Below are 24,062 nucleotides of genomic sequence, written 5' to 3'. Positions count from 1 at the left end.
CCAAACCTCAACCTTCAGCTTGTCAGACCTGTTTTTAGGTTTTATTTTTAGAATAATAATACATTTTTATAATTGGACACGAAAAAGACTCTTATTCGATACGTATTACTCGAAAATTGCAAGTAAAAAACTAAAAAAGTAAGTAGATAAAAAATTCGTATAATTATCTTCACCAATCTGTAAAATTGCGGGTTCGTGTTTACTTATCTTTTAAAAATGTTAAATGTGTGGTCCTGTTCGTGGTAATTAGTAGGACCAACTAATTAATAGAACTGTGAATTTATATAAAAATATGTAAGATAAAAGTTAAATTAATCGTATGGCATGACGCTGCAAATTTTTTTGTTCCTTTAAAGACATACTTTCTTAAAACAAAAAACGTACGAGTTTTAAATAATTTTATTCCTAGATTACAATGTTAAAATTTTTCTGTTTAAATGTTTTTAAAATTTAATTTTTTTTTAAATAGCAATATATTAAACCAAGATGGCCAACTACGAAAGTGAACTAAAAATAGAAGGGGAGATTTTTAAATATATTGACATCACAAGAGTTACAAACACACAGGATTTTGGTGAGTTATATTATTGTCACTAGTAGGAAACTTCTTACTTTTACTCTATATGCACTTTAATAGTAGTCAAACTGGTTTAAAGTTAGGTAGCGTGGTTTAGTAATCAGAACAGTTGCTACACTACATAAGGTCGTGGGTTCGTTTTTACTGCCCTCATGCTGTAGTGCTCTTGAGTAAGGCGCTATAAACGGTATGAACTTCTGCTGAGCCAATCAGCAGCATAATTATCGGGCAATTATAATCTAAAAAATCCCAAACTGCCAAAGGCAACCCGAGACCAACATCGAGGATAAAGATACAAAAAATGTTTGATCTTTGTTATGCCTTTTAATGCCAGTAATGTGAATTAAACCGCACAGTATACTTCTGTATAGTTAATTTTTGCCTATAACTTTTGTTTAGAAAATCTTCCATTCTCTATCAGAGTTTTGTTGGAATCTGTGGTTAGAAATTGCGATGGCTTTCAAGTGATGGAAAGTGATATCGAAAAAGTTTCCCAGTGGAAAAAAACCTCTGAACAAGGAACGGAAATTCGATTTAAACCTTCTAGGGTCGTACTACAAGATTTTACGTAAGTAATTTAAAAAAGTTATATTATTAATCGGCAGCATGGTGTAGTAGTCAGAACACTTGCTACACTACATGAAGTCGTGGGTTTTATCTCCACTGCTCTTATGCTGTAAGGCACTATAAGCGGTATGAACTCCTGCTGGGCCAGCACTTAATCAGCAGCATAGTTACCGGGCAATTATATTCTATACTATTTCAAACTGACACAGGCAACTCAAGACTTGGTCAGGGAAACAGTTGTTACTCTATGTTTAAGTCACGAAGTAGACTTTCTCACATCAAGGATTAAGCTATATAAAAAATACGCTAGGCAATTTTGGAAATAACCTATTTTGAATTTTTTTAAAGGGGTGTACCAGCTGTTGTAGATTTTGCAGCAATGAGAGATGCAGTTAAAAATTTGGGTGGTAATCCTGAAAAAATCAACCCAGTATGTCCGGTGGATCTAGTTATTGATCATTCTGTACAAGTTGACTTTACAAGAAGGTGAGTAGTTCAAGTACTAAATTAGTAAATGTTAGAACATTTGTAGATCAGGTGCAATTTACTTAGAATACTATTATATACCTTTAATTTTATTATGGGTATTTTATTCTACTATAAAAGTGATGCTATTGTGTATTAAAATATATAACAGTGCTAATAACAATAAAATTAACACTTTCTTTAAAATTAAATTTTTTTAAAGTGAAGATGCTGCTGAGAAGAACTTACAGCGTGAATTTGAAAGAAATAAAGAAAGATTTTTGTTCCTCAAGGTAAATTAAATTAAATTTTAGGTTTAAATTTTTTTGTATTCTCTTGGAGTTTGCCCTTTTGGACTTTTAACCCATCACTGATTTTTAAAATGTGTACTCGTTAAGTTAAATAAACATTTGGTTTTACAGTTAAATACTAACTAGTCATATTGGCAAATGTAATACTTACCTCTAGCAATAATTCTACTACGAACAGATTTTAAAATATTTAAAAAAATTTAATTTTAATTAAGACCTACCTTTTCTTATAATTTAAATACAGTTTTTGTCAGTATTTCTAAACTTTTTTTAAATTTAGTGGGGAGCCCGTGCCTTTCAAAACATGTTAATCGTACCTCCAGGATCTGGTATTGTCCATCAAGTTAACCTTGAATACTTGGCTCGAGTTGTGTTCAATAATAATGGATGGTTATACCCTGATAGCCTGGTAGGAACTGATTCTCATACCACCATGATTAATGGACTAGGAGTTTTGGGTTGGGGTGAGTTAGATTTGTTTAATATTTTGAATTTTTTTGTTTGGACTTTTTGTATATATCTTCATCGTCGAAGTGGAAAGGTCGAATGCGCGACCTGAACATAGAGTAACATCAGTTGCCTGTGGCAGTTTGAAATATTATAGAATATAATTGCCGAACAATTATGCTGCTGTTTAAGTGCTGGTTTAGCAGGAGTTTATATCGTTTATAGCGCCTTACTCAAGAGCGCTACAGCATGAGAGCAGTGAGGATCAAACACAGGACCTCATATAATGAAGTCAAGTGTTTTAGCCACTTTACCATGCTGCCGGATAAATTGGCTAATATCTAAAACTGAATCTTTTAAAAAGAAATTAAATATATAATTTCCTTGTATTTTGAATATTAGTATGCCCTAACATTTTGATTTTTTGATTTTTAGGTGTTGGTGGAATAGAAGCTGAAGCAGTGATGTTGGGTCAAGCAATCTCGATGGTATTACCAAAAGTGGTTGGTTATAAACTAACTGGTGCCATTAACCCACTAGCAACCAGCACTGACGTGGTTCTTACCATTACAAAGGTAAATACTTTTTTAAAACCAATTTTTTTCAGTTTCATAACAAAATATTATTTTTTTTATTTTGTTTAAGAATCTTAGAGAGATCGGAGTTGTTGGAAAATTTGTTGAATTCTTCGGACCTGGAGTATCCAACTTGTCGATAGCTGATCGTGCAACAATTTCAAACATGTGTCCGGAATACGGAGCAACAGTTGGGTTCTTTCCTGTTGATCAACAAAGTATTGACTACCTAAAACAAACAGGTAGGGGTTTAATTCTCGCGGTCAATTTAAATTTAGGATTTGAGTAATGAAACTTGTTTTTTTTTTAGCGCGAGATGAAAAGAGAATTCGACAGATTGAAGCTTATCTTAAAGCAGCTGGTTTGTTTCGAGATTTTATGGATTCTAGCAAAGACCCAGAGTTTTCACAAGTTAGTTTTATATCTTAAATTTGTAATTAAAATTATAATGAACTGTTCGAAATTGCAAAGAACACCCAGTTGTTAAAATTTTTTTTTTATGACTTTTTATTTTACTTTATACCCACTTCAGAGTAGGTTGATTTACATTGTATTTACCATACAGGCTCAATTTTTTTGTAATTTGGTGACGATAAATTTACAGATTTTTCAGTGACTTTATGGATTGTGATCGCGATCTGATCGAAAATAATGATTACGATTGCGCGCTGATTGCGATCATAAAAAATCGCAAATGGCACATCACTAGTTTACAATAGCTTTATGTTTATTCAACTCGTGTGCCTTATTTACAATTGCGAAATAACAGAACTTTTAAAATATGTAATTGAAATTCAGGTTGCTGAGTTGGATCTTTCTTCTATAGTACCATCATTAAGTGGACCCAAAAGACCTCATGATAGAGTTGCAGTTTCTGACATGAAACTCGATTTCAAAAATTGTCTAACAAACAAGGTAAACAAAGTCTTTGCAGTTGCAGGGTCCCGGGTTCGATTCCTACTGCTATTTGTTTTTCAGTGCATTTCCTTTCAGTTATTTATTTGACAAGTTGTTTGAAAAATTTTCAGATTTAATTAATTTTTTTATTATTTTTTTCGTGGTTGTCAGGTTGGATTTAAAGGCTTTGGTATCCCAGACGACAAAATCAACACCGAAGTTCCATTTAAATTTGACGGAAAAGATTATACATTAAAACATGGAAGCGTTGTAATTGCTGCTATTACTTCGTGCACTAACACATCTAACCCAACAGTCATGCTAGGAGCAGGTAACTCAAAAATGTTCATTATATTGTAGCCGAAAAAATGCATAAAACGTAAATTTTGTTGCAATTTTTTTGCCTGTTTAAAAATTTTTGCTTACAATTTTTTTTTGACATTTGTGTTTTAAAATTTTCTGTTTGTTTTTAGGAATGCTTGCCAAGAATGCAGTTAACGCTGGTCTTACTGTTCCATCTTATGTAAAAACAAGTTTATCGCCAGGCAGTGGAGTTGTTACATATTATCTTGAAGACAGTGGTGTACTATCATACCTACAGAAACTTGGGTAAATAACAACATTGCTTTAACTATTTCATTTTTTAATTAGTCATGGTTTAAAATAAAATTATTTCTTAATATTGTAACCTTTTAAAGTAAAATATGGGTTCTTGAACAACATCTTTATGGTAATAATTAAATTTATTTTTAGATTTGAAGTTGTTGGTTATGGTTGTATGACATGTATTGGAAATAGTGGACCCTTACCTGAGGAAATTGACGAAGCTATCACCAAGGTAAAACGTTTATCTGGTAACACTAACTATATATTCACACAGTATGTATATCATATTACGATTAGTTGATTTTTAGCCATGAATTTTGTATTTCTGTAAGTAAATTTTGTCAATTTAGAACAAAAACATCAATTCACTTGAAACTTTAAAACCAAAAAATGATTTTTTTATATTTAAATAGGGAGACTTGGTAGCATGTGGGGTGTTATCAGGAAACCGAAATTTTGAAGGACGAATCCATTCATCGACTAGAGCCAACTACCTTGCCTCTCCTATGCTTGTGGTTGCTTATGCCTTAGCTGGTAATGTCCTTATTGACTTTGAAACTGAGCCTATTGGTAAGTACTTAAAGTTATCCTAAAAAAACAGGAACTAATTCTTTTAATACCTATATAAAATCCCGTATCGTTACACAAAAATCTATTAATAGGGCTTTAAAAATGTACATGTGATAACATTTTTTTAATATAAATCGTGTATGTTATTTTAGGAATTGGGAAGGATAATAAACCGGTATTTTTAAGAGACATCTGGCCATCCAGATCTGATATTCAACAAATGGAAAGAAAGTCAGTTTTGCCAAATATGTTTAAAGAAGTGTATGGAAAAATAAAGGTAAATGTGTTATTTTTATAAAATTAAACTGCTCTTTTTAGCTAAATATATATCTTTTTAAAATGTAATTTTTACATATTTTTTAGGATGGTAATGCACAATGGAACTCACTTAACGCACCAAACAGTGTTCTATATCCATGGAACAGTGAATCAACCTACGTTCAATCCCCACCATTTTTTGCAGAAATGGTATGTCGAAAAAATTTTATCCGAAAAAATAAATTTTTATCAAAATTATATTTTTTTAATTTTAGACCAAAGACTTGCCAGAGTTCAAGTCCATTAAAGATGCTCATGCATTATTGTTTCTTGGTGATAGTGTCACAACAGATCACATATCACCAGCTGGTTCAATAAGTAGATCGTGTGCTGCTGCCAGATACCTTTCAGCTAGAGGGTAGGTTATATAGATATGGAGTCAAAAATGAGAGTAAAAAACAGAGCAATAATTATTTAAAAAAAATTCTTATGCAACTTTTTGACAGGTTAAAGCCAAGAGATTTTAACTCATATGGAAGTCGCCGTGGCAACGATTCAGTCATGGCTAGAGGAACTTTTGCAAACATCCGACTTAAAAACAAACTAGTCGGCAGGGAGGCCCCCAAAACGATTCACGTTCCAACTAAGAAAGAGGTAACTAAAAAAGGGATTAGTGACGGAATATTTTGAGTTATTTTGCAGATTTTTTGTAATTTTTTAATGATATTTTTAGATGGATGTATTTGATGCTGCAATGGCCTACAAGGAAGAAGGAAAACAACTTATTGTGGTTGCTGGAAAGGATTACGGGAGTGGATCAAGTCGTGATTGGGCAGCCAAAGGACCCTGGATATTGGTAAGTTAATATTAAATACTACTTTTGATTTAAATGTATTAAATTTAAGAATTGCCTTAAAATTTTGCTGTTGGACAAAAGATATAAAATACAACAACAAAAAATATTATGTATAATTATTTTTAGTTATTTTTTGTCATACATTAATCTGTGTCTAGGGTGTTAGAGCTGTTATAGCTGAAAGTTATGAGCGTATTCATCGTTCCAACCTAGTTGGGATGGGCATCATTCCACTCCAGTTTAAACAGGGTGAAAATGCCGACACTTTTGGTCTAACTGGACACGAAGAATTCACGATTGATCTGCCAGAAATTATTACTCCAGGAATCGATGTGACAGTTTCTGTAAGTTATTTTTTTGAAGGGGGATTTTAATGGTTTCTAGTGCCTTACTGAAAGCCGTTACTGCATGGTTGCAATGGGGATCGAACCCTAAAGTCTAACAAGTGTTTAAATTACTACATCATGTTGTCAGCCAATACTAACTTTGAAAATAAGCATGAGAATAGAGTTTTTAATAAAATTTTGTGCTTTTTTTCATTAGACAAAATGTGGAAAAAGTTTCGAAGCAAAAGTTCGATTTGACACAGATGTGGAACTAACTTATTTCCATCATGGTGGAATACTAAACTACATGATCCGTTCCATGATATAAACTACTTGATTTTACTTTTACAAAAGTGCAATTAGTATTAGATTGTACAGCGAGCTTTTATGCAAATTCTACTATTGTTGTTAATGTTGTTGTTATGCTTTTTCCTCAATTACGCAGTATACAGTATATTACATTAAAACAGTTTCTAAAGTAGTAAAATAAATTGTAAATTGATTAAAAGACCCGAATTAAATATTGTCACAAGTATAGGCAGTGTGATGAAAGTGGGAAATTAAAAGACAGGCTTATACAAAACAAGTCTAACCTTTATCCCAATAAGTCTTAAGTTGACTTTTTTGTTGAGATATTATTGATTTTAGATGCCTGGTAATTAATGTGCATTGAGTTTGTGCTCAGCAGGAATTCACACTGTCTATAGCGCCTTTCCCCCAGGTACTGTTGCATGGGAGCAGTGGGAATCGAGCTTGGGATCTCATGCAGTAAATACGTGCCAAAAATATGACACGTGTCAAAAATATGCCATACGGTCACGCCATTTTTAAATTGCACGCGCGTAAAAAATTGCCATAGTCGACTGTCTGAAAGTTCACAGTTTGGTTTACCTACATGTATAAATTTTGCGTTAACTGTACTTAAGTAGACTAAAATACTTTAATTCAATTATGTCTGGAGTTGGATTTGACGATTTACTGCAACAAGCCGAACAGTTAACCACTGGATTAGACGGCGGAACAGAACTTCCAAGAGTACAAAGAAATTTACAACAATTATTAGACGCCGGCCAACGCTTGTGTTCAAAGTCTTCAGCTGTTCAGGATAACAATCAGGTGATTTATTTGTTTAGTAATTTTGTATTTAGGTATTAATTTATCACAAGTTTTGTAAACAATAACACTTATTACATTTGTCAGTTTGTTGTATTTGTTTATCCTCAATATGGGGAGATCAACTTTTCGGCTTAAACACAGGGCAATACTTGTTACCCTGACCAAGTCTTAATTTTACTTTAGCAGTTTGGGATGTTGTTGATTATAACTGCCTGATAATTAATCTGCCAATTGTTTTGGCTTAGCAGTAGTTAATATCACCCATGGCATCTAACTCAAAAGCTCAAAGGAATGTAGCATGGGAACAGCCAGGATTAAACCCTGGACCTTATGTAGTCAAGCCAAGTTGGTGTAACCGCTACACTGGATTGATGTGTCATTAAATGTTTTAAAATTTTCATGCAGATCAAAGCAGAACTTTTACTTAGTGGTCAAGGTCAGGATGTTCCCAAGATATCGGATCGTTTAAAAAATTTAACTTCACAAACTTTGGAGCCGCTTGAGACTGTTTGTGATACTGATATTGAAGGTAACATAACTTAAAATTTTAAAATATTTGTCAATCTGTTACCGATTGCAAAACAATTTATTTAGCTGGGCCTCTATGCACAATACTTTATTGAATTTTGATTGTATATAGGTTATTTAAGAAATGAGAGAGAAAATGCAATTTTGGCCGTGGTGGAAGAACAAAAACAAAGCACATTTGAAAATGTTGAAAAAAGACATTGGCAGGTTTACATACAAACTTATTCTATATGCTATAATAATTTTTTTAATTAGATTAAAAGTTTTTATATCAGTTTAAAATACATTGTTTTTATTATTTAAAATATTAATACAAATTTTGTCATTATTTTTTTTCAAATGTCAGTCCCGCTTGAGTGAATGGGAAGAGGAGAAGCAGCAGATCCTCAACAAACTCATTGGAAGTGATTCCTCTCTAAACTTCACCCAAGAACTGAGTAGTCATCTTGCAACATCTTATATGAGCACTAATGATAAGATGCCGGTAAATCCAAGAAGTTGCATGGACACAGCAGAACTTGGTTATGCTCGGCAGGTAAAAATTTTTGATTTAAATAATGCTAAAAGGATTTTTTAATTCATTTAAAGCCTTGGTTGATATAATTCATAATCTTTGATCAATATATACTTAATAAAAATATATGACCATTATATTTTATTAATAAGGTTAATATGATTATTATACATACTCTATAAAAAAAACTGGTATAAATTTATTTTTATTATTATTTATGTATTTTTTAAAGGTTCACATTTACAATGATGAAAGTATCAATGACGGGAATCTCCCCGATCTGGGATCAATGTGCCAAGATGCTGCTGAGAAACTGAAAAACGAAAACGTAGTTTCAATGTGGAAAATGGTAATTTACAGTCAATTCTGCATATAATTTTTATTAAATATAATTTTTTAAAGGCTAATTTCACATGGCAAGTAATGGACAAATGTTTATTTTATGACACTGGTTTTTATTAAAGGTAAACTGCATGACGAAGGCAAGTTTTACTGCTTCTGAATCCAACATTGCTGCCAAGCGAAAATCACAACAAACTTTAAGTTCTTTAATCAACCAGGCTCGCTCCTATCTAGAACAGAGTTACAAGGAGTATATGCAAACGTAAGTAAATCTAAAAAAATGTCACGCCATACAAAGAGGACCTATTAGTTTTTAACTTGAATATTTTTTATTTTAGGTGCGTGCATGCTCTGCCCCATCTTGCACAGCTAGGTGGCGCTCTTGGTACAATAAATCTTGTCAAAAGTTTCTTAAAAGTTCAAATCCCAAATCCCAACCAGGTGAAACAAAACTTTTTTTTGTTATAAAAATAAAATCTGTTACTAATTTACAATTTATAACTATTTAAATATATTTTCAGCTTTATGATGATTGTGATATAGATGGTTTGCCATTATGGTCAGTTATATTTTACTGCTTACGCTGTGGTGATTTAGATGCAGCTGTTGAAGTTGTTAAACATCACGAACATATCATCCCGGAGTTCAGTGCATGGATACAAGTAAAATATTCAATTTTTTTGTGAAAATCACATTTTTAAAAAATATTTTTAAATTAAACCATTTTTTATTATATATTATTTAGGATTTTGCTTGCGATGGAAAGAGAAAATTATCGTCAGTGTCAGCCAATAAAATGAAAATTCAGTATAAGAGACATGTACATGCATCTTCTGACCCTTATAAGATTGCAGTGTACTGTGTAATTGGTAAGCTTAAAAGTTTAACACTAAAAGCAATTTAACAATTTTATAAAAATTAGTAATTGCAAGATGTTTATAATTATTTAATGATTGTTTCGGCAGGAAATTGTGATGTTAATATTGTTCATTCTGCAATTGCAAGCCGCACTGAGGATTATCTTTGGTTTAAACTCTCTCAAGTAAATTAAAATAAAACATACTTACTTTTAATTTTATATAATTGGTACTTATTGTTAACTTATAATATATTTACAAAAAACTGTATATTTTATTTCTGTCTGACAATTTTTTAGGTTGTGTTTGAAGAGACGTCAGCCAGACATTCGGACATTCTGACACTATTAAGATTACAGACTCTATTGGTTGAAGAGTATGGAGAATCTCATTTTAACGCTTCACAAAACCCAATCCTTTATTTCCAGGTACTTAGCAGATTTTCTGTCATAGCGTTTATTAGTATGGCACTAGCTAGTGCCAATATTTACTAAACATAACCACTAAGGTTATGGGTTTGATTCCGGCTCTTTCTATGGAATTTTTTATTTGTTTTCTTATTTTTTGCTTTAGGTTTTATTTCTTACATGCCAATTTGAAGCCGCCATCGAATTTTTGTCGAGGTTTGAAAGTTTTCGAAGTCATGCCACCCACGTTGCTTTAGTTTTACATTCCCATCAACTCCTACTCACCTCTACTGCCCTCCATGCTAAAATGCTTACCAAAGAAGCTAGAGATGATTCCAATTTGTAAGTTTTTTTATATTTATTTATCTTTCATGTAGGAAAATCGATTTTATGGCCCAAACATAGATTAACATTAGTTATATTGACTCAGTCTAAAGTTGTCTTTGGCAGTTTGAGATATTATAGAATATAATTATCTTGACTGATCTCATGCTGTAACGTCCTTAAGTAAGGCGCTATAAACCGTATGAACTGTTGCTGAGCCAGCACTTAATCAGCAGCATAATTATCGGCAATTATAGTCTATAATATCCCAAACTGTCACAGGCAACTCGAGACTGGGTCGGAATAACTGTTGTTACTCTATGTTTAAGTCTCGCATTCGACTTTTCCACATCGAGAATAAAGATTTATACTATAAAAAATTGCTAAGTAATTAAGCTGCTGATTTGTTATTGGCTTTGCTTATACTGTTTAAAGCGCCTTACTTAAGGACGCTACAGCATGAAAGCAGTGGGGATCAAACCCTGTTCCTCATGTAGTGAAGCCAAATGTTCTGGCTATAGATTATGTAACTGTTTAAATCTAGGGCACTTTGTAACGCAAACTTAACTTCATTTTTTTACGTGGCTTATTTAAAACTTAACAAATGATGTTTTTAGGACCATCATTCAGCGTATAAATCTGCCACGATTAGTCATGTTATACACTAGAAAGTTTGAGCTCACCGATCCAAGAGAGGCTTTGAACTATTTTTATTTTCTTCGTGACATCAAATCTGAAGGACAATCTCTCTTCTATTTCTGTACAAGCGAAATGGTAAATGGCTTTAATAAATATGTGTTACATTTTATAGATTTTTTTACGATCTAAACATAGGGTAACATCGGTTATCCCACTCAGTCCCAGGTTGCCTTTGGCAGTTTGAGATTACATATTATAAATGTGTGATAAATAAGTTACTAATTAGGTGTTGGTTTATTATTATTTGTAGGTGAGAGAAACTGGGGAGTTTGAGATGTTGCTTGGAAGTCTGAATCCCGATGGAACAAGAAGACCGGGAGCTATCGATAAATATTGTGCAGGAGACACTAAACAACTAATTGCTAAGGTTGGTAATTTTTTGCAACTTTTGAACTAATATTTGCCCGCGATAAATTTACCTGCATACCACAAACGGCAGTTTTATTTATTTTGTAAGCCCATATATTGGACATACATTTTTATATTGACTATTAAACTTCAAGCTGCCAGTTTTAAACCCAGGACCTTGTGATTTTATTACCTTTTTTGGAGATGTTAAGTAGTGTTAGTTATATGAAAATGTGTTTAATATTTACAGATAGCTTCAGATACAGAAGGTAGAGGTTTACATGAAGATGCCGTCCATCTTTACGATCTTTGTGAAAATCATGACCAAGCTTTATCTCTAATGAACAGGTACAACGACTTGTAAATATTTTTAAAATTAAAAAATTTTTTTTTTTAACTCTTCTGTTTTTTTATTTTTTGCAGATTGCTGTGCTCTGTAGTGAGCAGCTCTGACACCTCCCATCCAGATAGATTAAGATTGAAAAATATTGCTGTAACTATTGCTGAGCGATATCGACAAAATGTATGTAAAAATATTTAAAAAAATACTTCTTAAAAAAAAACTGATGCAGAAAATTAAAAAAATGTTGTTTTTTTTTCAGGGTGTTGAAGTGTCATCAGACCTTCGTTCGACTTTCCATCTTTTACTTGATCTTCTTTCTTTCTTTGATTTATATCATGCTAACAAGATAGAAACTGGTTTGGAGGTTGTTAACGAATTACAAATGATACCAAATACAGTAGAACAGGTAGATTTCTTATTAACTAAGCATATTAACTTACTCAAGGAAGCTACAGCATGGAAGCAGTGGGTATTAAACCCAGGAACTCTGGGTCTCAGAAACTATCTAGAATACCTAAATTTTAAAACTTGTTTTATTGGATTTTTATTTTAAAGAGTTTTTGTTTTAGTATTTTTGTCAAAGTATATTACTAGTTTCTTACATTTTTCAGTGACAGAATTTTAATTTTTTTCAGGTCCAGGCTAAAGTAACAGCTTTTAAGTTGTACTCTGACGAAATAAGGCAAAACATAGCAGACATTTTACTTGCTACAATGGATCTGTTAACTCGAAGGTGCAGACAACAGCAGGACCTTAACAAATCGGTGCTATCCAAGTAAGTGTTGACCTTATAGAATTTTTTAAATTTTTTTATTTAAAAAAAAATTTATTTTTTTTTTTATTAGAGCTGGTGATTCAATATACAGCAATGCCAGACGACAAGCTCGTGCGATTATTACATTTGCTGGAATGTTGCCTTACCATTTACCAGGCGACACCACATCAAGGCTTGTCCAGCTGGAAGTTCAGATGAACTAGATTTAATTGTTTGACCAATTTTTCTACCACTGCCAAGTGCCTTATATGGCAAATTGATTACGTCATGTTTTGTTGTATTTTTTGCAAATTATTAATTCTGCCTAGTTCAAATAAATAACAATTAGATGATCACAGTATTTGTATCGTTGGCTCAAATTTAACATGATTTTTACACCAATTTATGGTATACGATTCTTTGCAATTTGGGGTATTGTAACACTTACGGTTTTGCCATTTTCATTTGGTCAAATGAGTTTAAATTATATCAAATCTTTGCTACTCAATCTCACACAGTTATAATAAAAAATCGTTGCATCTCACAATCGTGTATGGTAAAATCTCAATCGTAGACGCCCGACTTTCATTCAAGAGTATCCAATGTCGCACTGCCCGAAAGGAAAGATATTACATTACACATTGTTGCGTGTTAGTAATAGGTAACTTGAGAACTAATTTCTGGAAATCCTTTTAAACCGAGCGAGGTAATCAGGTGACGCAGAGAACTAACGCCCTGGTCTTATTTTGTAACCTGACTACTTTTTCTTTTGTGTAGTCGCATTGGCAATTATTATTTATCGAAACGTGCTTATTTTTTGGCTACAGTGCCAGTGGTTCTAAAGAAATGTCGCGCGTTGTAATCGTATGTAATTGAATGGGAAATCTTTCTTTTTTTATTGATTGGCGAAGGAAAATTGATACCTAAACGGTTTTAATTGAAAACTGGTGGGAAATAGTAGCTTAGTAACGCATCTTAGTAACTAGTTGTGGATGTCTGTGATTGGTAGGTAGAGTAACATGTTTTCGAATTTTGAAACCGATGTAGTAGAAAACAATGTTACAATTTCGAAAAACTTTCTTTTTTGAAATGTACCAGTTACAAATTCAAGACTAGGATAACATAGTACAAACAAGTCATATCTATAAACATGTAAGTAAGCCAGGATATAAGTAAACCTAGCTCTGTAATAGTTACTACGGCTGCTTCCAGTGAATTTATCTGAACGTATTCGATATTGCACTGGTCCCGGTCTTATGAACTACTACGCTATCATCCTAGTAAATGTAGCTTTATTAATAAGTTGTTGTGATCTACGAAAGGACACCAAACTACTTATTATCTTCAGTTTAAACAAATGCGTCAGGAAAAATGATATTATTTTAGTATTATTTTAATATATTACTAAGCATTTTTGTAATTTCTTCGTGTGATTTTGAAAACGATTTAATATGCTAAATAACAACATGCTTTTTTTACAGATTTGTTTTTAATATAAATATATAAATGTAGGCTATACCAGGAATAATTTATTTACAAATTTCTTGGTTGTCTGAAGACATTTCTGTGGCAACAACTAGCGGCCCTGTCATTTGCAATTCTTTCTTGTGTTTAGTATTGCACTTGTCCCGGCCCATAGTTGCTGCATTTTTCGACATATGACAAAGCTAAATAATCTATTATATTTAAAAATATTAAAGTCAACTCAAGACTGGGTCTTTTGGATTTTTTACATCTAGGATAAATTTATATTAAAAAAATTGCTATTAAAAAGTGCCTAAAATAAGACTTTTTGTACCATGCATCAATCGAAGAATCAAATCAACTAATAATTGTTAAAGTTGTCCTGTAACAGTGTTCATTATTTTGTTGTTTGTCATAGACCAGAACAAGTACAACTACGTAACTTAATCGTATTGCACTCGTCCCGGTCTACTTCGGCAACAGACTTTCTTCAGTTTTAATTTTATATCTTAAAAACAGTGGACATTGTTGTTATTTTGCATAGTAGTTTTCTTGCATGATGCACATTGTTAACGTTGTGCGCATTGTAATATGAAAAATTGTCATTTCTTAATAAAAAATTCCATTTTTACCGCAAGATGGTGAACCAGAGCAATTATTTTTCAATTTAAAATTATTTTTTAAAATACATTTTTACCGCAAGATGGTGAACCAGAGCAATTATTTTTCAATTTAAAATTATTTTTAAAATACATTTTTACCGCAAGATGGTGAACCAGAGCAATTATTTTTCAATTTAAAATTTTTTCAATTTACATTTTTACCGCAAGATGGTGAACCAGAGCAATTATTTTTCAATTTAATTTTTTTTTAAATTTACATTTTTACCGCAAGATGGTGAACCAGAGCAATTATTTTTCAATTTAAAATTTTTTTAAATTTAATTTATTTTTTGCTCTGGGATATCATCTTGTGGTCAAAAATAACACTTTCAAAGCACAATGCTAACAATTTGCACAAGAATTTTATATATTTTTTTAATTTATTCAAAGCACTGTTGTTTTAAACAAAATACTTTAAAAGTAGAAATAAAAAGAATTTTAAAAAAAAGCAAGTATTTTTTTGAAATAGAGGATAAAGCAAATTTTAATTAATGTGCCACGATGTCACATACGCGATTCTGTTACCTCACTTACTTTCACGTGTTTAACTTCTAACAACAATATTATAATCACATGTTTGAATTTTATCTTAATAACCGAAAAATATCACTTAATTTAGAGATTTATAGGTATATGCTAGCATTAGTAGAGTGTTAATACACTTTTACTTTTTCTGGTCAATAGAAATTTAAAAATAGGCATGAGTTTATTAAACTACGTTGGTGCAAATATTCTACGTTCTCCTAAATGTAAGTGGGCTTTTATTTTAATAGTTTAACTTATTCAAGTGTATTTAGCTAACAACAAAACAGGGACTGAAAAGGCAAAGTTAAAAATTAAATTTTTTTGAAACTTTGCTACAATTTGTTGCTTTTTTTCTAGTTTTTTCAAGTCTTGTGCCACGTGGAAGTGTTGTTGTTATTCCACATGCAAATGCTGGCTCTGGTGTTAAGGGTAATACCAAACTTAAAGTCAGAACAGCAAAAAACAGACGACGAGGTATAAGGGTAGTTGATGGTAAGTTTTAAAAAATGTGATCACTTGCACCTCGAAAAGTGTAAACTTTGGGCAAAATTAAACACTTTTTGTTTATTAGGAGACAGAGTACATGAAGGATATATTTTGGCACGACAAATTCATTCGTTTAGATGGAGGGCAGGTGCAAATGTAAGTAAAAACATTTACTTTTAATTTTTTTATTGTTATTGTTAATGCTTTACGTATTATATTTTATTGGCTCATTTTTTTACTTTGTTTTATTTTTTTTACAACTTCTAAACACAAACACACATGCATATTATTTTAAAATTTGATTCTTCGTATGTAATCCATGATAGTTAGTAGAAAACACTTTCCTAAAACCACAGTTGAAAAAACATAATTAAATTAGTTTTAGCTCTATATTTACAGTGTTATCTTAAATTGAGTTTTATATTTCAGGTTACATGCGACTTTGATAAGACATTAAGAGCACAGTGCACAGGAAATATAAAGTTTACGAAAGAAATTCACATCCCTGCCCCCGACACACCAGAAGCTAAAATGGTGATAGACTTCCCTAAAGGGGCACTAATGTATTGTAATTATATAAACGTTGTACCTGATCCATCTGTGGGAAGATTTCGATTAGTCAGCGCGGTGTAATTATATTTTGTGTCCTTCTGTTGTTTTTATGAATTTCGAGTGAATGAGTTTTGATATTTGTGGATCTGTTAGTTGTTTGTGTTAGTTTACTACTATTTGTTTACATCATTTTTCAATAAATGTACCAGCATTTTAATCATAATCACTTGGTTTAATATTCTATTAAAATTTTGTCATTTACAAATGCAATTTCCATGAATTTAAAGACATTTTTTTAATTTAAAATAATTGATTGGTTTTGTATTTTTGGTTATATCAAGTATTTGAACACAGTTAGCAGGTTATTGAAATATGATATAGATACAGAAGATATTTAGGGTAATGCAAGTTTAACTTACTTTTTTATAGTCTAAGAGGTAGCCAAATTTAAATATATGAAGACCTATGTATACTCAGCATATAGCAGCATATGGAAAGTACTTTAAGAAAATAGCATAATTAAAACGAACAACAACGCACACTTATTAAATATTGAAGAACGAGGAAAAAATAACAAGTACAAAATGACAAGGTAATTATTTTCATTTGAAATAAACGCGACTTTTCTAGGACAAATAAATAAATAATAAATACGTAGAAATGAAAAATTGAAGCTCTACATGCGTAAGCAAAGCAAAATAAATAAATAAAAGGGCTTGCTAACTACATTTCAGTATTGCTAATTGACAAAAAAAGCTGTAAAGATGATTGTTCACTGCACAAGTATGATTATCGTTTTACTTACACCTAGCACCATCACTGTTTAAATTAGCACACTAAAGCCATAGCAAGTAAAACCAATTTAGAGTGTGCCTCTAAAGTATATTGGATCTAATGGATCATTTAAAACCGTGAGAAGTCAGAGTAAAGACAGTTTAATTTTAATCGGAAAGTTGGGCATATAAACTGATACATTCTCCAATCTACTATAAACAACTCTATTAAATTTGTCTAAATTTATTCTAATCCTTCTCGGTCGTCGTGCAAATACAAATCGGTCGGTTCCAACTGCACTTTCTCTGTCGTCACATTATACGCCGGCCCTCGTGACGTCAGCGATGACGTCACGTACATATCTCGCTTGGCGGTTTGCGACGACCGTCTTCGCTGGCTCGAAAAGTCGTCCCCGAACTCTGAAACTCCGTTTTTACCCTCGAAAACTGGGTTATAGCCCCCGTTTTCCATCTTCTTCACGAAGCGGTCAGGAGGAGCGGTGTCGTAAAAAGATTCCACCGACGAATCTCGTCTTGGGGGATACCCGTTTTGTGACGTAGGCGTGGCTGGGTAACTGTACTCACCCGCACCCAGAATTCCCACCTCTTCTTGTGGAGGGTCCGCCCACGGTTGGCGCTCTCCCGAAGCAAAGAAAGCGTAGAAAATAACTCCGCTAAAGTGAATGCAGGACGCAATTACAAACACTAGCTTCCAATCTTCTTCAGTCTAAACAAAAACAAGAATATTACAATTAATCCCAACTGCTAAATCATACAATAAAACACTTTGTACACACTTTTGTTTTAAAATTAAACTTACTTTATCTTTTGTTATATAACTGACTAACAAGGGGCATATCATTCCAGATAGAGTGCCTGCACCGTTGGACAAACCCATAAGAATGCTGGCGTATCGAGGAGCAATGTCAAGATGATTTACATTAAAACCTAAAAAAAGAAAAAAAATGGTAAGTTAAAAAACTTCTAGTCTACCTCTTAATTGTGTATTATATTGGTAATTACCTGATATGGCAAAACCACTAAATCCAACAGCAAATATTAAACACACAACCGCAGCAGTTCTGCCATGGCTACATGCAAGTATAAGTAAAAATAGAGCTTCTAATCCGAAACCTAGAATAACAAAAAAATCCTGTCAGTTAGCATCGCATTTGCTCAATACATTTTAATGCCGTTAATGAAAATTTAACGTATCTATTTAACTTAACTTTGTTTAAAAATAAAAATTAGCATTCACAAAAACAATTTAAAACACTAAAATTAATATTCTTACCCCCGCAGTTCATGATTTTTCTCACATTAGTCGTGGAAAGAATATTATTTTGTCGTAAGTAATCCGCTATCACGCCACCTATTGGAACAATAATCGTCATGACCAAGTGAGGCACGGCTGCTAGTAAACCCAGCTAAAAAAAACAAAATTGTTATTTACCAGGCTTTTTTAAGGATCCTATTATAATCTCAACACGTGACTTTAAAATTGTTTGAATTGAATCTACGTCAACAAAACTATGAGAAAGTCATTTGCTTATAAATACACATTCTGGTCATATTTTTGGGTATGAACCCGGTCATTAAATACGTAATGTAATCTTAATGTCCCATGGTTATTATGTAACCCTTTTTTAGGCTTTTGTTTTTTTTCGTTTCGATTAAAAACTTCCTATTTAAGTTGTTATCAATTATTAATGATTATTTCGTTTTTGTGTGACCGCGTCTGATGACGTAGACAAACTTATTTGGTTTTTTCTTCCCTAAAATTAGTTATTTATGAGCTCGTACGGTTTGGGAACAGACACTCTGTATAAAGTGAATTACACAGAGAAAAACTTGGCAATATTTTGCTTTTACAATGATTTTAAAATCTGTAAAGTCTAACTAAATACCTAGCCAAAAATAATAATTAAGCTATACATTCTATGATAAACAAAACAAAATTTGACATGCAAAAATTTACCTGAGAAATATCGTAGCCTAATACCTCCTCAAAATAAGTAGGTTGGCTTATAATGAGTAAATAAAACGTCCAACTTCGGCAAAAATTTGCTACGATAATCGCCCAAACCGGTAAAGATGTTAAAAACTTTTTCCATGGCGTGCTGGCCCACTAAATAAAAGTTAAAAACAAATTAAATTTGAGTACATTAACTAGAGTGTAAAAACTAAGATTCTGCATTTGCAATTTCAAGACTGTATAAGGCTTGGATATATTAATTGCCATGCGCGTTTAAGATGTTAATTTTTTTACTTTTTCTTGGTAATTTAAATCTTAAAGTTTTCTAACCATTGGTATACTGGCGCAGTCCGACTTTCCGATCGCATTTTCAATATAAATCATTTCATCTTGGTTAATATAAGGATGACTAGCAGGAGTTTCATATGTATGGAACATCCAGACCACAAACCATACAAGACCGGCCAGCCCTGCATAAATTGTAAACAACATTTTAACCAAATACTGTAAAAAAAGTATTTTGATTACTTACCAAATGTGTAAAACACAGAAGGCCATCCGCAATATTCGACTAGCATACCACCAAGCGGCATACCGATTACTGCGCCGGCGTAACTTCCTGCAAAAATAAACCATTAACATTTTTGTTACAAGTAATATTCACCTTAAATAATTATGTTTAACCAAAAATAATATTGTTTATTTTTTCGAAGAACATTTAAATTTTGTTTTATATATTTCAATAACTTAAAATATATAACTTGAATTTTTTTTCAATATTTTTTTATTAAATCGGTTCATTTTTTCCCAAGCACGCGAACTTGATTGACATTTGTGCGTATTTTCATTAGTTTATTGATTTCGCATTTAAACGCACGCAGTAGTAAGAACAAAATTTCACACCGTGTTAAGAAGAGAATTATTTTGCTTTTCTAAAATTGGCAATTTTTTATCGACAAAATGTCACGCGACATCAAAATTTTCATCATATTTATGAATTCTTTATTTGGTATGTGGATTAATTTATTATATAACGTCGAAAAATTACTGATAATGAATGTAACGAAGACGGCGCGAGTCCAGTTTAGAAATTTTAATATATTTTTTTTATTATTTAATCTTAAAATATTGAGTTTAACTCTTACCTGAAAATGAGATAGTTGCCAACCGACTTCTTTCTAATGGTGGGGCCCATTTACTCCACATACCATGGCATGCTGGATACAGTACACCCTATATTTATTAAGACAAACAAGAAAAATATTAGTAAACTATATGGAAACATAAAGAAATAAAAAAAATTCTTTTAACTAAATAGGGACGCTTTAGAAATTTTTAAATATTTAAACAGGCATTGTATAATATTACAATGTTATAAAGTAATTCATGTGACAAAAATTACCTCAGCTAATCCTTGTAAAACTCGAATAAAAATAAATGCACTCCAATGAAATTTGGCTGCAGAGGGTAGCAACAAATTTAAAAGACAAGTGATCCCGACTGCTATACCAAACACCCTTGAACATAAAATAAATTGTCAATTATTTCAAAGTCATAAATGAGTGTATATTTGTAATAATTAGTACACTTTATAATATTGGTAAATTAGTGTAAGATATATACAGGTTAGATTTTTACACCTTTTTTTGTTTAGGTTACCTGTTAGCTTGTAATCTTGATGCTAAGTACCCTCCGGGCACCTGAGTGATGATGTAGCCCCAGAAAAAAGCTCCATGTATGATACCTTGCTCCCCTGGAGTCCAAGATAATTCAGGTGACTAAAATTTAAAAAAATGTTTTAATAAAATGTAAAATATTTAAAAAGCAAATAGCAAAATTCAAAATTGCTAAATTTACTTTTGATTGGCATCAACACTTGATAATTAGACAAAGGGTAACAGGGAATAAGCACAAATTCTAATGCCTAATTTAATGCAATAAGAACTTTGTTTGCTTTATAATATTCACTGAAAATTTGCCCAGCGGTTTTGTTGCATAATTTATAAAGTCGTCTGCTATAAAAAAGAAAATTACAAAAGGCCAATTCCTTTCAATTAGGCAGTCCCTTGCCGATAAGTAAAATGTAAAACGTAAACGCTAATTACGTTTAAAGGTAAGTAACGGCAATAAAAAAACTACGATTAACAGCTTTGCAAATCAATTGGCTGTTTTTTAATCAATTTACAAACCATTAGGAACGACCCTAAATAATGTTTTCTTATTTTATGTCAAGTTGGAAATTAATATTTTAAACCAATTATGAAATGATGCAAGAAAAAGAAACCTTTTTCAGCGTCAATTTGATTTTTTATTACTTGATTATAAATACTCAAACTTACCATTATGACTTTTGTGCCATTGCTTGTCGTTTCTGTATAATTGTTTGCCATTTCTACCATAGCTACTCCAAGGTTACATCTCATACCAAAGGTTACACAGAACCCAAGACTGCTCAGCAAAGCAAGGGCATAACGTTTAGGAAGCCATAAGCACATACCGTACCATTGCCATTTGTTATACCTGTAAAATTTTACAAGTTAATGACAAACAATATTAAAGCTATATTTTGTTTATGACAGGCTGAATTTAAGTTTATCTTTAACTTACGACTGCGGTATTTGACTATGTCGCCTCCAACCTAAAGATTTGCTATTATAAATCTCTCCGTTCGCGTCCACAACATGTCTTTCATCCTTATTTAAGTTGACTCCGTTCATGTTTTGATACTCTGATTTTCTTAGATCATTTTCACCAAAGCTGTCGTTGTTCATTTGATGTTCGTTCATGTGAGCTGCTGCATTGCTTTTGATGGAGAATCTGTAAGTTTTTGTTAGTATTGTTAATCTCTTCAAGTAAAGTTTACTAAAGTTATGTATTTGCAAGTATGTTTTGTTAATGTTCTTAGAAGGGATGTTTGTTGTTAGTTGTTAAAACTTGTTTGCACGTTTTAGTACTACTTGGTTGTGTTTTGTTTAATAATAAAGTAATTAGGAAATTTTAAAATTAAAAGTTAAACTCCAATCTATGTAAAAGTAGCCAGATGACAAAACGTTGTTATATTTATTTGATGGTTATCCAGGTCGTTATAATTACATTTATAAGTCATGGTTTGTATCTTTTAAATTCTCTAATCGTTGTTATATTTTTACAACCTGTACCCGGTGTTGACACAAGTCTTTGGTCGTGGATTAACTCTCAAAAAAGCGCTGCCCGCACGACATTAATAATTTACTTGGCTTACTTGCGAATCTAACAATCCGTGGTAAAAATTCACGTAACGTCGATTTGCGTCATTATTTAGTTGTTCGTAAATGTTTTACTTAATTAGATGACGCAAGAAAATGTGTTTTTTTTCAATTTAGCGTTTTGGCTTTGACAAATTTTCTGCTCCTTACAAATAATTTTTGGATTTAAAATAAAGTTGTCGGCGCACAATGCAAGATTTTCTACTTGTTTGTTAGTTTTATTACATATATTAAATTCTGTAATGCATATATACTGTAATAATCAATATGTTTTACTATGGATTAAATTTTTGCATTTGGCACCAATATTTTTGACATTACCAAATATACGTTAAACATTTCCCGCCAAAAAGTCGACTAAGTTTGGAATATGACTTATTTTAAGTAAATTTTGTCGCACTATAATTCTTAATGCTTTGTATGGCCTATAGAATATGTGTGTGGGTTCAGTTAAGCAATTGCTTTGCTGTAAATGTCAAACATTGAACAATGTGTCAGTGGGCAGGAGAATGACTTTTAATAAGCGCGCGCATAAATTATGCATGCGCCCTAAATTCGTTTAGCAAATTATCTCGATTGCGAAAAACTCACATAATTATCTTGCCCTTAAAAGCGCAATATACATTAAAACAATTTCTTATCATTTTTATCAGAAAATACGCAAAATTTGGCGCTTTAAAAAACGTACAAAGCATATGTAAGACTTAACTTAGAAATAGAGAATTGATTGTGTTGTTGTTAAGTACATGTTGCTTTATCGCCTAAATCGATTTTTACACGTCTCAAAATGCCACAAAAATGATCATTAATTTGACAAATTAAAACCACACAAAGTAATGCAAAATAATCTAAATTTAGTGCATAAATATTAAAGCTTTTTTTAATATATTATATTAAAAAAATACACAAATAAATTTGATTTTTAAGTTTGTCAAGTTAAACGACTCACTTTTATTTTTATAATGTTAGAAGGTCGACTTTATGAGCATAACACATGACTAATTTTATTTCTAATTACAATAACTTACCTGTATGCTAAAGTGCTTACAACATTTTCAATTCCCCTTCTTAATTTATACCCAGTATCCGCTAATGCTGAACCTAGCGCCATTTTTATTTTGCTAAAAGAATGTTCAAACAATATTTATTTAATTTTTAGTTATATACTTTTTAAATGTTTAATTTTTTCTTTACTTTAAACACTTAATGTCTCATAGTCAAGGTTTTTCTAAAAATGTATCGCAAACTTTTTAAATGTTTTAAAATATTGTAGCCTAACCAACATCATACATTTTATATACCTATACGCGATCTTTATTTACGTTTATGCCATATCAGGTTAAGGCAACAACAATTGTTTTTGTTTCAAGCAAACGCGTGGGCCAACATCCTTCTTAATACGATCTAAATAATTTTAAATATTAACTTAACTTATACAAATGTAATCTGTATTTATACCCCGGGACTAAGTAGTACTTTTCCGCAGTACTACTTTAACATAAAACATTCATAACCTTTTATATGAAAAATCAGAAAGTTGCTAAAGTTAACTTAAAAATATTTTTTTCTGAAAACGCAAAACCTTTCCCATATTTTTACGAGTAAACCCTTACTAATTAACAGATGCATTTTTAACGATTCGTAGTAAAAAACACCTGGATTATGCGCCATACTGTAATCAAGGTCCCAAATT

The 24,062-nt window shown here is 31.7% G+C and overlaps 4 protein-coding genes across 4 annotated transcripts; 3 read left to right on the top strand and 1 right to left on the bottom strand.

The window, feature by feature from the left end:
* Nucleotides 1-6: 6 nt before the first annotated feature.
* LOC145759235 (cytoplasmic aconitate hydratase-like) lies at nucleotides 7-6,957 on the top strand. Its single transcript, XM_082573011.1, has 21 exons — nucleotides 7-138; nucleotides 470-574; nucleotides 977-1,145; nucleotides 1,493-1,630; nucleotides 1,833-1,902; nucleotides 2,201-2,384; nucleotides 2,803-2,942; nucleotides 3,013-3,184; nucleotides 3,253-3,353; nucleotides 3,741-3,857; nucleotides 4,011-4,170; nucleotides 4,313-4,448; nucleotides 4,593-4,677; nucleotides 4,859-5,015; nucleotides 5,168-5,292; nucleotides 5,379-5,483; nucleotides 5,549-5,691; nucleotides 5,780-5,927; nucleotides 6,007-6,129; nucleotides 6,288-6,473; nucleotides 6,673-6,957. Exons 2-21 carry the CDS (start codon nucleotides 487-489, stop codon nucleotides 6,781-6,783), a joined length of 2,658 nt encoding a protein of 885 aa, XP_082429137.1. The 5' UTR covers nucleotides 7-138; nucleotides 470-486; the 3' UTR covers nucleotides 6,784-6,957.
* A 338-nt stretch (nucleotides 6,958-7,295) lies between these two features.
* On the top strand, nucleotides 7,296-13,213 carry LOC145758918 (nuclear pore complex protein Nup93-like). Its single transcript, XM_082572612.1, has 19 exons — nucleotides 7,296-7,571; nucleotides 7,977-8,100; nucleotides 8,212-8,306; nucleotides 8,446-8,634; nucleotides 8,846-8,962; nucleotides 9,078-9,217; nucleotides 9,294-9,396; nucleotides 9,477-9,617; nucleotides 9,701-9,824; nucleotides 9,921-9,997; nucleotides 10,112-10,240; nucleotides 10,386-10,561; nucleotides 11,161-11,317; nucleotides 11,493-11,609; nucleotides 11,841-11,938; nucleotides 12,014-12,113; nucleotides 12,193-12,339; nucleotides 12,569-12,708; nucleotides 12,779-13,213. The coding sequence occupies exons 1-19, from the start codon at nucleotides 7,407-7,409 to the stop codon at nucleotides 12,909-12,911; spliced, it is 2,472 nt and encodes an 823-aa protein (XP_082428738.1). The 5' UTR covers nucleotides 7,296-7,406; the 3' UTR covers nucleotides 12,912-13,213.
* Nucleotides 13,214-15,430: 2,217 nt separating this feature from the next.
* On the top strand, nucleotides 15,431-16,635 carry LOC145758920 (large ribosomal subunit protein bL27m-like). The gene is made up of 4 exons (XM_082572613.1): nucleotides 15,431-15,562; nucleotides 15,696-15,830; nucleotides 15,910-15,980; nucleotides 16,254-16,635. The coding sequence occupies exons 1-4, from the start codon at nucleotides 15,514-15,516 to the stop codon at nucleotides 16,455-16,457; spliced, it is 459 nt and encodes a 152-aa protein (XP_082428739.1). The 5' UTR covers nucleotides 15,431-15,513; the 3' UTR covers nucleotides 16,458-16,635.
* A 758-nt stretch (nucleotides 16,636-17,393) lies between these two features.
* LOC145759686 (vesicular glutamate transporter 1-like) lies at nucleotides 17,394-23,480 on the bottom strand. Its single transcript, XM_082573535.1, has 13 exons — nucleotides 23,398-23,480; nucleotides 21,732-21,941; nucleotides 21,464-21,644; nucleotides 20,784-20,902; nucleotides 20,527-20,641; nucleotides 20,270-20,357; nucleotides 19,657-19,743; nucleotides 19,455-19,594; nucleotides 19,128-19,277; nucleotides 18,444-18,576; nucleotides 18,173-18,283; nucleotides 17,970-18,097; nucleotides 17,394-17,876 (listed from the first exon to the last, which is right to left on the bottom strand). Exons 1-13 carry the CDS (start codon nucleotides 23,478-23,480, stop codon nucleotides 17,394-17,396), a joined length of 2,028 nt encoding a protein of 675 aa, XP_082429661.1.
* Nucleotides 23,481-24,062: the final 582 nt, after the last annotated feature.

The sequence above is a fragment of the Corella eumyota genome, chromosome 7 (assembly GCF_963082875.1).
Source record: "Corella eumyota chromosome 7, kaCorEumy4.1, whole genome shotgun sequence".
NCBI classification, from domain to species: Eukaryota; Metazoa; Chordata; class Ascidiacea; order Phlebobranchia; family Corellidae; genus Corella; species Corella eumyota.
This window is presented reverse-complemented; position numbering and strand designations above follow the sequence as displayed.